The sequence below is a fragment of the Lutjanus erythropterus genome, chromosome 13 (genome assembly GCF_056507025.1).
Source record: "Lutjanus erythropterus isolate fLutEry1 chromosome 13, fLutEry1.hap2, whole genome shotgun sequence".
In the NCBI taxonomy this organism is placed as follows: Eukaryota; Metazoa; Chordata; class Actinopteri; order Lutjaniformes; family Lutjanidae; genus Lutjanus; species Lutjanus erythropterus.
This window is the reverse complement of record NC_139329.1, coordinates 34229134-34245662: the sequence shown is the minus strand read 5'-3', so window position 1 is coordinate 34245662 and position 16529 is coordinate 34229134. Positions and strand designations below refer to the sequence as shown.

The following is a 16529-nucleotide window of genomic DNA, read 5'->3' as shown; positions in this document are numbered from 1 at the left end:
TTAGCTAATTTAAGCTAACTCATGTACATTTGCTAATAATAGCTGGCTTAAGATGTGACTATATAAGAACCCTTCCCAAGTTCCGCCCCCTTTTGCACAGAGCAAAAAAGGGGTGGGGCTTAGGAAAGGGTCCATTTCTGATTCCGGCTTCTTAAATTTGAGGATTTGCTGCTTTTCTTCATCACTGATCATAGTAAATGATCAATAATTAGTTTATTAAAAACAATTAGCAGTTGCAGCCTTATTCTGAAGATATTTCCAGAACCATTTGGAAGGAAAAAAAAAATCAGTTTGCTGCACGATAGAAGACTTTTCCCCTCCAAGTTGTGCTTTTTTTTTTCCCAGATCCAAATAAAGATAACAGCCAGAAATTAAATTATATGTAATAGAAAAGTGCAGTTATTAGTTATGTTTGTCTACATTGACCTTAAGTTGTATTTATTTTTTATCTTCATACAAAATAACATGTTTCATGTGTTGTAGAGAACAAGCATCAACCTGGACGAGAAATTTAGCTGCAACGTGGGAGGTGGATTAAAAATCTGCTGACGGTTTTAAGAGTCTTTGAGAATTTTGAAAACAACGATAAGTGCTCTTAAACAACCTTTCTGGATTTAGATACTCCGTTTGACTTTCATGTACACCAGTCCATGAGAGGCACAAATTGGGGCCCAAGCTTCACTAAAATCAAACATCGTGTACATTTTAATGCAAAGTAACAGTAGGTGGAGCTTCTTTTTAAACCCAATCAGCTTCACAACGTCCAACAGTTATTCACCTTATGATCTTTGACAAATGCAAACTCTTAAGTGTTTTGTTTGTTTGTGTGTGCGACGTGCAAAGTGAAACAACAGCGAGGCCGTGCTCCTCTCCGGATAACCTATAACTCTCACAGTCAGCTTGACAGGCTGATTACTGCACAGAGGAGGAGGAGGAAGAGGAGGAGGAGGAGAAGGAGATAAGGTGTTTGCCTCAGTGAGCTGGCAGCTACCGTACTGTGGCATTCAACATACAGGCTGCTGCTTTGCTTTGACACGTCTGGAGAAACTAACAGGGTATTTCCACATTTGTGGCTTGCTTATTTAGGGCAGATGAGAGCTTAAAAATAAAAACCCAGAGCGTGTGACATGTGCTGGAATGATGCCTTTACATATATCAGGAAGAAGTGTAAAGAAATGCTTACATGTGCTTTAATGTTAAATGTAACACATCAGGCTTTCACGCATCTAGATTATAAAGAAAAACAACATTTTATCGACCATACCAAACCCATGATTCCCTGTTTTTTAGCCCTACAGACACCACTTGCATGGCATACAGCATACAAGGACAAACCAAAGTCTTTTCCTTATAGAAGGTCGAAGCTGTCAGAGGAGAGATATGCTGAATTTTAATGTAAAACACCACCTTCTCCTGAATGTCAAACAGTTGTTTGTCTTGTTGATGGCAGCACAAACAAATAACGTGGCCAAGAAAGGAACCACATGAAAAAAAAAAAAAAAAATCCCAGGATGCATGTGATGACTTAGTTCAAGCTACACTGCTCCCTGTTTCTCCAATCTGCAGTTATCCTCAGGGAAGGGGGAAAGGAGGGGAGGTGGGGGGGCGTCTGCGTCACATGGAAATCCTACAGCTCCCGAACACCCCCTTAAATCACAAGTCTATAAAAAAAAAAAAAAAGGTGACACCTCCCAGTCAGTGATGAAGGGTTTCTGAGGAGGAGGGGGTTTGTGTCAGAGCGAGAGTCGAGGAAGAAAATAAGCAGAAGGTAGGTGTGTTGCTACGGGGGAGGGAGGGAGGGAGGGAAGGAAGGGAGTGAGGGTGGGAGAGGGAGGTGCCAGGAGACGGCGTGGCATTCACTCCTCGTCTGAGCTGCTGTTGTCCAGAGAGTAAACCATGAAGGCCAGATCAGGCCGCGCCGGTACCATGGGGTTGCCCGGCTTCACCATCTCAAAGCCCATGTAGTGGAACGTCTTGATGATGGACACTGAGGAGGAAACAAGGACAGAGTCAGAGCTTCTACTGGTGTCGTCTGAAGTCTCAAGCCCTTTTTCTAAAACACAGAGATCCCGAAATACTGCCACAAAAAAAGGCTCATCGTTGTTTTTAAAAGTACAGAGCTGCAGTCAGAACACAGTTAGCCTAGCTTAGCATAAAGACTGAAGAGAGCCAGGTTAGCTGTCTGCCCTGCTACCACTGTTCAAAATTCTACTTCTAAAGCTCTCTTATTAACACTTGTTTGTAGTGTTGGGTGACGATGGTTGGATCACGGTTCCTTCACGTCTTCATGTCAAATTCAGGCATTTTCACATTGTATTTTTGAGCTTTTCAGAGCCTCACAGCTGTGGGAAATGTGTTCCAGCACCTGTAAGAACTGGATCCACACCAGATTTCATGATATGCCATTAGTGATCTTGTTTGTGAGATTTAAGAATGTGTTTGACATTTTGACATTTGACATTTTTGTAATATGTATTGTCTATTTTATTACGCTTCATTTTCAAGTGTGTGTGTGTTCTGTGTCACACGTGGCTGCAGGCACGTTTCTCTTTGGAGACAATAAATTTACACTTCAAGTTGAATCTGATGATTTGTGGTTTTGGAGGGAATAACAGCTGGAAGCACTGACCTGCGTGCAGCTTCTACAGTCTTGTTGTCACGGTTAAGTTATAACCATAGTCGTACAGACCTGCGCTGACCGACCGTATTTTTGCCATATCTCACCACAAATTGCTGTTTTTCTACTTCTTTTTGTGCACAGATTAGACAAACAAGATGTGTGAAGTAATGAGGCTTAAAGGCGTTGGTGTGTTTTTTGACTTTCAAGAGAGTCGTTAAGCCCTGCTAACCCTGCAGCGGCCTGCCAACGCACAACAACAAAGTTTTGCCCCGGGGTGCCTGAACTAGTTAACCCAGCCATGCTCACACTGTAAGTAAAAAAATCTTTACTATTGACTCTGTACCCAGTCAAAGGACTTCATATTTTTGAAATCAATATACAAAAGACTGTGAGAGATAAAAAACAATATCACAGTATTTAAAAATAACAGCACTTACATCGATCCTCTCTGCCTTTGTGGAACCACAGGAACACATAGTTAACTTTGAGCTTCTCTTCTGCGAACTCGAGCAGAGCGGTTAGCCTGAGGAGGACATGAACAGACAGAAAGAGAGAGCCGGTGAACAAGGGGAAGAGAGGTGATGACGCACACCAAGTATTTTTTTTTTTCCTCTCTCTTTACATAAGCGCTGCAACTTTACATAATAATGCGGTGGCAGCTGCAAAGCTGGCTGCTCAAAACCGCTGGCTCTGTGCCCGCAGCAGGCAAGGTTACTCTGTCACGGCTTCGATTACAGCCGAACACAGGCAGAGATGGGCAACAGAAAACGTATTAGCATCAATTTTAATCAGGGGGCAACAGCGATAGTCTTAAAAAAATAAGACATTTGAGGATGTCTCCTTAGCTTTGGGAAACAGTGATCATTTTGTGGACCAAACAGCTAATCAAGAAAATGATCCACAGATTAATTGATAGTGAATAATCGTTTGTTGCAGCCCTTGTTTCAAGTGAAGGGTCTTAACAAATCCTTACCCCTCTTTGCTCCCCTCCACCAGTGGCCCGGCAGGAATCTCCAGGAAGAGGCTGTCTTCTGATAAAGCCGTATCCCAGAAGGCCGAGCGGCGCTCGCTCAGCTGGTAGTGGAAGCGGAGAAGAGAGGGGTTCCCATTCACTGGAGCAGCCTGTGTCACGGTCAACTTCTCATCCTGGATTATTACAGGGAGGACAGAAAAGAGGGTTAGTTGATTCAATTTAATTTTTCCACGTTACACTAAGATTCATTTGACTGATAATTCAAAACACAGTCAGGTTTTATCTTTCTAAATCACCAGAAATCAACAATAATATACAACCCCAATTCCAGATAAGTAAGACAACGCGACCAAGACAATGCCAAGACACATTCTGCAGCGTGTCTTCATAATAAGACTTCAGGTACTAGACTGACCTGCAGTCTGCAGTCCAGACCAGTCTCGTATTAAATACGTGTGGTGCACAACAGAGACCCCGGACTGTTGAGCACCTGAAGTCGCACATCAAGCAAGAATGGGAAAGAATTTTGCTTTTAAAACTTCAATCAGCCCCCTCAGTTCTCAAACTGTCACTGAGTGTTGTTAAAAGAAACGGCCTCCTGTCCAAACTTTTTTGGAACATGTTGCAGGCATCACATTCAGAATGAGTGTATATTTACAAAAAGCAATAAACTTAATCAGTTTGAACATTAAATATCTTGTTTTTGTACTGTATTCAATTAAATATAGGATGAAAAGTTTTTGCAAATCATTCTATCTTTATTTGGTCTGAGCGTGAAGAAAGCTCCTAAAATTGGCTGAAACAAAGAGGAAGTGGTTTTAGTCTCTGGGGGAAGCTTGAAGAAGTATCATGTCTGCAGCAGACAGTTCCTGCACCGTTACTGAAGTGTGCTTTGACAAACCACGTCTGCCTTTAATTTACTGAGCTTTTGATCCTCACATATTTTGTCAGGCATATGATTTTGTTCTTACAGCATGTGAAAGCTTACCACGAGTTCTCTGTCAAAAGCAGTGATGTCTACAGTTTAAATGTGTAGTCCGTTTGTTTGGCGCATTATTTTACTCCCTGCAGCAAGTCAAGCATTTATTACTGTAAATAAAAGTCTCTGTGAATATAAGCGAGAGTTTGTGTTACGAGTTGTGACCAAATCAGATAACAGCCGTAATATTACAGGGTTGTTTTTTTTTTTTTTTTTGCTCAATGAGGACAGATGAGGATGTTAATGACAGTTGTGACTGATCTGTCTGATCCTAAATCTCTAATCCCCCAGGAACAGTCAGTCACATGTCTGGGGTACAACTTGACGCACGTGCACAAACACACACAGCAGAGAGGGGTCAGCGGTTTGTGTGTAAATCTTTACAAAATACAGAAATCTGATAGAAAAGTTAATAAATAACTAAAACAATAATGACTCTTTCTGGTGTTCGGTGAGGTGTTCTTTTAAGTGCTACACTATGTGGATAAAGTCATTATTTTCTAGTATAAAATTTGAATGAATTCATGCATTAAATCCACCGCAGGTGCAGATGATGAGCAGGAGACAGATTAAAGGATTTTTAAGCTTTAAAAAAAGGCGAGTTTGCTAAATGAGGGTACAACTCATTAGCAAGGTGTTCCTGTGTTTAGTGTGCCGAGTCAAACTGGTCCCTGAGGGATAAAGCACTTAACACATTTATTACCTAACGTATTTTTTTTTTCCATCATTACCCTATAAAATTGTTTAGTGCTTACAGAACTTGTTTTATCTCAAAATAAAAAAAGCCTTTAAAATACCAATCTGGGACAAAGTCTTATATCATCCACCTGTTTTTATTACATTTGAAGTCCTAGTTTAAATTAAACTGTGCTGCATTTACAAGATAGTGTTTTTGTTCTTTATCAGAACAGGTAAGGTGACGATTATTGAGTGATTTTTGCTACTGAAGCCGCTGGAAACCCAAATCCAGAACATCCTTCTAACTATGTAATTTAGGGTCTTGTGCACTTATTCAAATTTTTGTACATTTCCCTAATGCTGGATTTGAATAGGGCATGCTTATTTATTATGAAAATTAGAAAAAAAAAATCTCCCAACAACATGTCTGTTGTCCTCGCAGAACACAAGAGTTGCTGGTCTCCCACTGCCAGGTCCGAACTAACTCTTTAAAAACACTGAAATCAAAGAAACACACAAAGAAACTAACCAATCAAGGAAGCGGTAGACCAGCAACTTTCTTCTTCTGCAAGGAAGAAACTTCCAAAGACGTCTGGTGGCTTTGAAAACAGCATAGATGGCAGCTTCAAGTTGCTGCAAAGTGCCATCTGATCGCAAAGTAAAGACAATATCCTTTTTTTTTTGGTGGCTAAAATACATTTTGCTGCTGACCCCATCCAGAACAGTATTACTTAGCTTCCATGTTAAGACAGAAATGGTCTGAACAGCAAAAATAAGCTTTTGAACTACATTTTTTCATAGTTATGAACTTTTTTCCACTCAAATTTCTGTGGATGCTAACTGACACACTTAATCATATATGCATTTTTACTATTTCAAGATAAATTTCCAGAGGATTTAAACGGATCAAAACGTCACTGTGGCTCAGTAAGATGCATGTACTTTCCGACTGTTTTTAAGCAGCAGTAAGCAGCTCTTTGCATTTTAGGTTCACCAGGAAGTTTTACAAATGTTGAACTACAGCTCTCTGTGTTGCTGTGTGAAGTCGAGGACGGTCACCTTGTGTAGTAGCACGCCGAGAGAGTGATCCCTGACAGTCCCTCGCCCACCCGGGATCTTTAGCTGTGGGTGAGGGGCATCAGGAGCACCACAGAGGCCCTGGAGACTGAGGGATGGAGCTGGGCAGCCGAGACCCCGCTAACCAAGAACTGGAAAACAAAAAGAAAAAAGACAATCCATTAGTGTTACAGATTGATTCTCATCCTCTGTCCTGCACTTGGTCTAAAATAAAAAAAAATAAAAACACAGTTTCACACATCAGTGCAATATCCCCAAACTCTGCAGCAGTATTGCTGATTGCAGGTAAAACGATGGTGACAAAATCAGCAAGATAAATTATGTTATATTTATGTGTGAAATTAATAAATGCATTTGAAAAAGCACATTTTAATCCTTATCTTTAGCCACAGGACTAGTATTACCAAGGGACCTCTAGTAATTTGTAATGATTGCAAAGGTCATCTGTGATCTTAATCCTGTACAATCTGCCATGTTTGGAATTTGTAAAGTAAAAATTACTCACCATATTTCACCAAACACAGAGACCATGTTAAAATATTTCAAAGTTGGTATTTTTGTTATTGGTTTGGGTATTATGATGTAATGTGTAAGGTTTGTAATACCTGCTTGATATGTGTCACGTGGTGGCGTTTGATGAATTATGGGTATTGAAGACTCTCTGTGTATAATAGAAGCAGACTGAGGAAAAGTGCAAATATCACACTTTAAACGGAAGCTTGCTGGTGTGCGACTCTCTCTTCCTCTATGGTCATAATTTTGTTTTCTGTTGTCACATAAATAAAAAAGTACGAAATTTGATCTTGGCTCATAATGAACAGCATGCCATATTAACATGTAAAATGAGTAACAGTGACAGAGAAGGTTAGTATTATGCATTATTTATGCTTGTAGAAAGTTGGCAAAACAACTCTAAACTATATTATTAATGTGGCTGCTGTAGAACAGATGCTCTGCTTCTGAAAAGTTGTTGTTATGCAGAGTCTTGACATCATGTCTGGGGGATAAAGACACTAAATTAATAAAATACAGGCTTTGTTTATATCGTGTAAGTGTGCTGCACAAAACACAGACATTGGGGGGTTGTTTCTAAATCACATGAGGTCCTCTGGTAATACTACTCCCGTGCAAATAAGGCTTTTGACTGTTTTTTCAAACAAAAATTCACAATTTTCACTGGCTTCAGAACTGAGAGGCAAATTATCAATATTGAATAACTAATTACAAGTACGACAAAGTGAATGTAGTTTTTCTCACTGCTGTTTTATAAAGGAAACAGGCCTCTCAAGGTCCTGGTTTACAGTGACAACAAGCTTGAATGAAGAGCTGCACTCATTGTGACACAGCTTGCCAAAGTAAACAGTTTGGACACTGCTGGTGTTGGCAGCTTTCAAAGCTGTTTACAGTCCATCAAGTGTTAAAGATTAGGTCAAAGTTGCTGTAGTGACCTGTCCAGGCTTGAAAATAACTGGAAAACTTAACACTTCAGAAGCCCTGTGGGGTTTTGTTTTTATTTTATTTTTGTTTTTGTTTTTTTTATGTTTTTATGAAGGGATCCCTCCATATGCAGACAAGAAGTCACATGCATGCATGTGAGGGTTGCAATTCCCATCTGGACTTTGGTTTCACCCAATTCTGGTGACGGTCAGCTGGCAATGATAACACACCAATAAACATAGCAATGTAGCAAGCAAAAAGGCAGGGGGAAAGAAGATTAGGGAAGTAACAAGAATGTAAACATTTCTTTTTTTTGAAAACAAAATCGGGTTTTGCAAATGTTTAATGGGGAAGGAAATGCGCTTGACAAATTTGTTTGACTTCAAGGATTCACATTTTTCTCATTTTTGTGAGAAGCCCAGAATGTAAACAACTTTTGTGTGTTTAAAACACCACGGAGCATCTTTAACGCACGCAGACAGAGCTGAAACTGAAACACATGATGACTAATCCTGTGGTGCTACTGATGTAAACCTCTCAGCTTGTTGCCTCAGTCACACAGTCCCATTTTAACTTCATTAAGGACGCTCCCGCAATTAGCAAATCTAAAGCACCTGTGGTAACCTGCTAAACCACTGCAGCATCAAGGGCAGCCAGAGGGAGTTAACATGATTATACTGTTTGCTCATTTGTTGGATCCCTTTATGTTATTAACAGGTTTCCAATGGTTTATCCAGATATCTATTCATACAAATGCCTCCTGTTTGACTTAAAGAAGCAATATGTAAAAACTGCACGTGCAAAAATGAGTACAGCTGTTCAAATAGCAAGTTGGAGCCACAGACTGAATATTAAATAGGTTGAAATCCTATTTAACATGTGATTTATGGTTGACTGCAAATTTGGGCAGGCTGCAGGAGCGTAAGGCACGTGCAACATCGTAAATTGATAATAACAAGCAATGACGTGTCGTATGCTGTGTGTTGATCAGCTGTTTATAACTGTCAACTGTCTGTCAGTGTAAAGTGAAGACTGTTATCCTGAAAACCAAACACAATGCTCAGAAAAAACACACTCTGGACTCTGGAGATAAGTCGCTGCCTGCCTCATTGCTTGCCAGACTCCATTAACATATTGCTAATTTTAACCATTATAATCATCTACGCCTTCTACAAGATTATTCATGATTTCTTACAACTCATAAACAGATACTTACTCATTCGACAAACATTTGGCATTAATCTGAACTGTAATTAACGTGAAATGGGCAAACAACAAACAGAAATTTCAAAGGAGTTGTCGTCAGATAAGTGAGTATGTCAACTCAGCTTCCGTCTCTTCCGTCTCTGATGACACATCATGGTCATTTTATGACTTATTACACTAAGTTTATCACAGACTTCTCTTTTAATTGCTAATGAGCCACACTTCAGTGTTTCTGCCACACAAGTTACTAATCAGAAGAAGTAGCACGCTGGCTGCATCTCAATAGCCTTAACCTAAGAATAAGAGGGCCAGTTATTCAGGTCTGGTTGGCTATATATAGATTTCACCATATTTTCAGAATCCTGTGACCAGAATCCAAACAAATTCAATTCATAATCCAAAAACAAAGAACAAAGCCGGCAAGCATGTGATGTGGAAAAGCTCTGGAAATCACTTTATTATTTCTAGCAACAAGTTTCAGTCCATTGACTGTCCTGCAAACCCATCGCAGGCAGTTTGTTTATGATGAGGCTGCCCACCACACAGACAAAATTAAAGCCTATGATTTATAACAGCATCCAAAGAGTTCCTGACGGGTTGGACAGCAAGCGGTGGAAAGCATGTATCACAAACAAGCACATGATCTGTAAACACCTCTGCAAATAGCTCAGGAACACACATCTTCAGCGTTTTGAGTTACAGTCGTGCCTCTCAAACCAGACGTAATGGCAGCCGACCAATGCTGCCAGATGGGCCTGGACACACAAGGCCTGTCATTTTGTCAAATTCTGGCCTTTGGGTTTTGTCCCTGTGAGATTCCTGCACCTTGATTGAAACCTGACATGCTAGACTTTCTTGCACCAGCTAGACCAAATTGTTTTTGAGTGCATATTTGTATATGAGAGTCATGCGCTGCAGAAAAACATCAGCTACACACATCTCTGTTCTTGTGAAAGGGAGGAGCCGTGCTGTGCAGTTTTCCCTGCAGACCAGACAGGTGAGGTAACCTGGACGACCTAATCTGCATAGCTACAAGCCAAGAGAGTGAGCAATGGAAAACAAAGCTCATTATTCCTGGCCTGCTCACTTCACAGCAGCAACTGCACGCACCCTCTCCCTGTCTCATCACTTCTTTGGTTCTTTACAATGCAAAGACAACATGTGAAATGAGGCATTAAAGTTTAAAAAGACTTCTGTCCTTCTCTCCCTGACCATGGCTTCTTATATACATTATTTGTTAATGTAAAGTTCAGTCTAGTTTCTTATAATTTTGATGATCTGTTACTCTAGTAAAAATAGTACAGCTGCAACAATTAGTTGGATAATCCATGAATTGATTGAAAGACAGTTAATGAGCTACTAGCCTTGTGCTCCAAGATATCATTAGTCTTCTCATTTTTATAAACCAAATGACTAGTTGATCGAGAAAATAATCTGCAGATCAATAGATAATGAACATAATTTAATGCAACTTTAGTTAATTGAACCTAAGCTGCAGCACTAAGAGCTTGCATGGTGTAAAAACCTCTGCAACGCACTTGAAACTTATCTGAAACTCAGCAGCAACAGTTGAAAAACTCAACTTTGTGAAACTAGTTTAATGCAACAGCCAATCAAAACGCTGATAATAATAGATAACGACAAACCTTCCACATTCCAAACATTTCAACCGATTGACGGCGTATCTTTAACAAGAACAAAATAATAAAACAGAGGACGGTCTTTTGGATGTTTTCAGAGGGAGATCATTGTCAAAGACTTTGTGCAAGGTTGTGAACAAGTAAACACGAGCCTAGCAGCTGACTGTTGTTACTACTAGCTTAGTCATAGCAGCCCAAAAAGCTGCACCCACAATAGTAAAACACTGAATTACAAGTAAAAACCCTGCACTTAAAAGTAAATTGCACAAACATTTTCAGATTAGTCCATGAAAAGAAAATTAGTTGCCAACTATTTTGATAACTGGTTAAGCTGAGAGTTTGTAAATTTTTTGAGCAAAAAGTCAAACATTTCCTGGTTCCAGCTTCCTACATGTAAGAATTTTCTTTTTCATTTATGACAGTAAATGAAAAGTCTTGGTTTTTTTTACAGTTGGACAAAAGAACATTTTGATTTTTGACATTTTATAGACTGAACAATTAATCAGTTAATCATGTCAGTCAGCAGACAAAACACAAATTAAAATAATTGCCAGTCGTAGCCCTAATTTCAACCACTTTAACAAACTTTTGGGTAGTTTAATCTATAAGCTCATCATAGGTATTTAAACAATATATGCAATATTCTCCTTTGAAATGTAGTGGATTAGAAGTAAAATAGAAAAGGTTCAAGTACAATAACATTGTACTACAAGCAGTTTTAACTCAGTTAACATCTAAGTTTCATAATGGGGTATAATATAATATAATATAATATAATATAATATAATGATGCATGAAACTTTGCAGTCACAGCACACAGAAGGCAGCAGCAGGTATAATTTAGGAATCTCTAAAAATCTGGAACCACTGCACCATATTAACAGTCTCGACAGCCAAACTTACTCTTCATTTATTCCACAGAAACAAAACTGATACAGACGGTGTCGGGGACAACAGGTAGGACACAGATGGAGGAAGAGATAAGCGTGCGTGCCAAGATGTCAAGACCTGCTTCTCTTTTTCCATCTTCCCTTTCAGAGACAGACAGAAGAGCCTGTCCTTGATGGAAATGCCAGCTTGTTTTGAAAGGCAACACTTTCGTCCTCTGACATTTCAGCCACACTCCAAGCAGCACCCCCCCCCACACCACCACCCTCCTGCCATCCCATGATGCCACTCCAGCTGGAGAGAGCTGCAGCCTTTAGCGCCCCAATAGGTCACGGGGTCACCCTAAAAACAGAATATAGGTTAGGTTTTTAAAGAAGGTCGAGTTGACGGGTGAACCAAACTCTGTGCACCGATGCAGAGGCCAAACGCTCTCACAAGCCTGGGCTGAATTAGTATGCCGGTGAGGATTTAATCATCTGTGTGTTGCAGGACAAAGATGCCAAGTGCGTCATCGTCCGATTCTCCCAGTAGGGATGAGGGCATGTGTGTACGCAAGAGAAACATTTTTATTTCTGAGGATGAACGCTTCCACTGCCAGTTTGCCCTTCCTGAGCTGTGAGTTGTTTTGAGAACTGATTCAGGTGAATTGTTTCAGGGGATGAACAGCCTGGTACAGTCAGTTGCTTAAGGTTTGGCCGACAGCCAAGAAACACACGACTCAACCAAAACAGGAAGCGCTCTGGTAGGTCCTCCAATAAGACCGAAATCACCACCAAACCAATTTCTAACACTATAATTACCAGTTTAGTAATGGAAAAAGACTTAACTTAAGCCCAACACAAACAAGCTTATTGACCCTCAAAAAAACTGTAGTGAAAATAAATTAGGTTGGAGACATGAACTAGATGTTGATGTTTGCAGGAAAGTAAACAGCAGAGTCCTCAGACCTCCTCCGACCCCTGAAAGTTTGGCAGACCAGAGTGTCGGAAAAGATGTCGAGACAGAAACAGGAAAGGCACACGTGCTCTGAAACCTGAGTGTGGTTGGACGTATCCCTGTCAAAACTTGTTGCTTTGACCCCTGGAGCCAAACTGTGGCTGTGCACGGCTGCTCAGACCCACAGAAGACAACAAAAACAGCCAAAGTAGTCTAAATAAGCAGAACAGCACAGTGCAGGATATTCAAATAAATACAGCGTTGTGTTAAAGCAAATAACAAGTGTTCCTTTGTTTCTCTGGAACTTTTTAAAAAGGATTATGATCGGCTCAGCAGCAACCATGAAAATTTGAGCCCAAAAGATACACTGATGAGGCAGAGATCATCTGAAGATTTTAGTTTTTCACAGATATACTGGCATTCATGTATATTTTGCTAGATAACAACAAATTGCTGGAAATAAATGGCAAAGATATGTTGAGATAATTTAGCAACAGCATTTGTCAACATTAGATAGTTTGTCAACCAGAGAGCACTGATGAGTTTATTTTCCAGCTGTAACATTCAGTACGCATCTCAGTCACGATTAAAAGGCATTGAGGGATGTTACGTACAGTTCGCATGATACAACAAGACTGTAACTCTACATCCAAAGTAGCAGCTCTTTGAGGCTGTACTTGTGGTGCTTATCCTATCAGTGCATTGATGCAGAAAAGTCAATAATCAGACATTTAAATCCCAATTCTCAACTTTATGATCACCTGTAAAAATGTTGTGAGACAGGCTGTATATTGCTTACAGCTTACAATCTCTGTGTTTATGTTCTAAACTAGGCTACTACTTGAGCTTTGAGAATTCGAGTTTGAGGATGGCTGAGCGTGAGCAACCACAGACACAATACAGACAGCACCCCCTTGGCGTAAAAACTTGCATACGAAAACATTTTGGGGTCTATGCCGCAGAGATGCCCTGGCCTACAATTCTTGCTCTGCAGATATAAGAAAACCCAACAATTGTCACATCATAATTTTTTTTCAGTGAAAATACAAAACAGATATTGAGATATTCCAATGTGGACCAAAGTGGTGGACCAACCAACATTAGAGACACGGTGCTAATGAACAGGGAAAGCAACCATGGCTAGATGCACTGCAGAAAATCAAGTTTAAAAACTGTGCACCCTCACAAAAATGTGCATGTCTGACTGCTAAACTGAAGAACAACAGAATTGTTAAGTAAAGATGTAAAAAGGAAGGATTACCACCTTGGGAAAATAGAATAATTATCACTTTGGTCATTTACTCTGTTTTATAATAACTATACAAACTGTGCAAAAAGGCAGCACTAATCTGGAGTACATGGTCATTTTAAAAATGTCCCTTCCAGAACACAGGATGACTGCAGCCTGTGGAATCCAACACCTACACGGTTCAATTCAGTTCAGGCTTTGTCAGTACAGGCACTGTGAGGTAATGCTGTGGCAACAATAATTAACAGTATGACAATCAACCGAGGGATGGGCCCTAACAGCGAACCAGTGCCATAATTCAACGTCGTATTGACACAGCACTTGAGCCTTCATGTCTGTTGCTTGTTGTGAAAACGTTAGCCTTGGCAAGAAACAACCACAACCTAATTATCTAACAGAAAGAGGGTGTGTGTCTGGCTCTAAACTATCTATGGTGGCAAACATTTGTGCTTTGGACATTAACTGTCTGTATTTCAGTGGCTGATACCAGCACTTGAGGGAAATGAAAACGATGACATCTGTTTGTGTTCACTTCAGAATAGATGAAAAGGTTGTATCAGGTCAGTATAGCTAAGGTAAACACCCCCATTACACGGGTAAACACCGCCCGCATGCTGACAGAAAACAAAAAAAACAATGACCTTTATTACCTAAACTGAAAACAACTAAACCGAAACAATCAGCCGCAGCACTTAATTAGATGACCAACAAAAACAAATCATCGACTGCAGTTTATAAGTAACACTGCCAAAACTTAACTGGTTTCAGCCTCTTGGATGTGAATATTTGCAGGTTTCCTTAGTCTTCTAAGATGAAAAACTCAAACTCAGTGCTTTGGGTGGTGGACGAAACAAGACATCTGAGAAAAACATCTTGGGCTTTGGGAAACACTGATCAAAATTTGCGGGAAAAGACAAGATGAATTGAAATGAAATTATGTATAATTGATCTTTTTCCACATCTGAAAAGCCACTTCAAGTTGTCTTCCAGCATCCGGGCGATTTTTCCAATAAAATGTTTTCAATTCGTGCCTGTTTGCCGCTCACTTGTGGGTACATGCTGAAGATCTGCATCACAGCCTCGCCTGCAGCAGACTATAAAAGCAGACGCTGACAATTCCAGATGTCAGCTGAAACTTGTTGGCACAGTTTTCATGTTTTGGTTTCGTTCCGGAAAATTTAACAGCACTCCAATTGGAGAATCTTCCAGAAACCGCTGAGGAGATCAGTGTGCCGGCCACTTACGGGGCTTTTAGTTTCACTCAGGTGAGTCAGGTTAGATAATCCAGCTGTTTCTGACTGAATGCACACACACACACACACACACACACACACACACACACACACACACACACACACACACACACACACACACACACACACCATTGATGCTTGAGAAGTGAACTGGTTGAGGGGAGGAGGGTTATGTAACCAGGCTGATGTAGGCCAGTTGATGCCTTTAGCTGACAGGGCCATAACAGTCAGAGAGCTAATACAGTCGCTGCTCTCTGGCTCACAGTATCAATGGACGTCTCCCTCTCAACAGCAAGGCTTGTGCCTCTGACTTCGCACAGAGAAATAAAAACACACAGCCTACAATTTCTCCATGTAATGGCTCACAAAATCTTACATCTTAGAGGTCTAACCTACAATCACTTCTCCCGTAAGACAAACATAATACTACCACCAGGACACCGAATCCCTATGGCACTGCCATGCTGACGCAATTGAAGGAATGTCCAGTACAGAATAAAAACACAGGCACAAAAGGTTACTATAAATAAAGTGACAACTAGACTGCACATGCAAACTGTAAAAAAAAAAAAAAAGGTCAGACATTGGACAAGTCAAGGCAATAAAATGCCACTACTGGTGATATCAGTATCTTTTCTCCAACTACAAGCCCAAAACTTATATATTCAATTTCTAACGATAAAAACACGTGCATTTAAGAAGCTGGAACCACTAAATGTTTGACAGGTTTGTGTTTTTGTTTGATAAATAGCTTAAACAATTAACCGACTATCAAAATGGTTGTGAATGGATTTTCTGTCCATCAACTAATCCATTAATCGACTAATTATTTCTGCACTGGCTGGAAGGAGTGCATGTCCTCAAGCAGGCTGAGACAATTAGTTGCCAAGTATTTTGATAATGAATTAATCATTTAAGTCACTTATCAAGCAATGATGTCCAGTTTCATGAATGAAAGGACCTGCAACTCTTCTCTGTTCAGTAAACTGAATAAAAAATGTTATGCTCCTTAAACAAAACAGGCGATATGAAGGAGCTATCCTGAGCTCCATGAACTTTTGATGAGCATTTCTTACAACCTGTGGGCAGACGAAATAATTCACCAGTCATTCAATAAAACAATCATTAATGAAAATAATGCCATGTCTATCATTGTGTTATGATTCACAGTTAGTGGTGAATACACAGTTACTGCATCTTAATTTTTATTTTCACTGAAAAAACAATAAAAAATCAAGATGATGTAACATTTGTTGGGATCCGTAGCAAACAAGCAAGATTTGTAGGTCAGTGCACACCTGCAGGACTACAGTACAGTTCATTACAATGCTGTTTTGGCACACAATCCAAAAACTGCAGCCTCTGCGATTTGGATATGGACTTGGTCACAGGGGATTAATACTGATCGATAATATTCTGATCAACTGTGCAGCCATCTATCTATCCATCAATAGTTATACAACCTTGCTGTAAATGATAAATAAATCTCCTTTTGAGATACTTGCACTTGAGTATGAACATTGTATGCTCCTTTATGCCTCTATGCCACTAAATTTTGGTAGACATTATTGTGCTTTTTACACCGTTACATTT

The 16529-nt window shown here is 40.0% G+C and overlaps 1 protein-coding gene across 1 annotated transcript in view; it reads right to left on the bottom strand.

The window, feature by feature from the left end:
• Positions 1 to 1128: 1128 nt before the first annotated feature.
• oaz2a (ornithine decarboxylase antizyme 2a) overlaps positions 1129 to 16529 on the bottom strand; it is a 31312-nt gene continuing 15911 nt past the window's right edge. Inside the window, exons 4-7 of the mRNA XM_084734143.1 lie at positions 6310 to 6447; positions 3594 to 3766; positions 3058 to 3143; positions 1129 to 1987 (exon numbers count right to left, since the gene is read on the bottom strand). Coding sequence (XP_084590269.1) covers positions 1857 to 1987; positions 3058 to 3143; positions 3594 to 3766; positions 6310 to 6447 — 528 coding nt within the window. The 3' untranslated portion in view covers positions 1129 to 1856. The remainder of the gene's footprint in view (positions 1988 to 3057; positions 3144 to 3593; positions 3767 to 6309; positions 6448 to 16529) is intronic.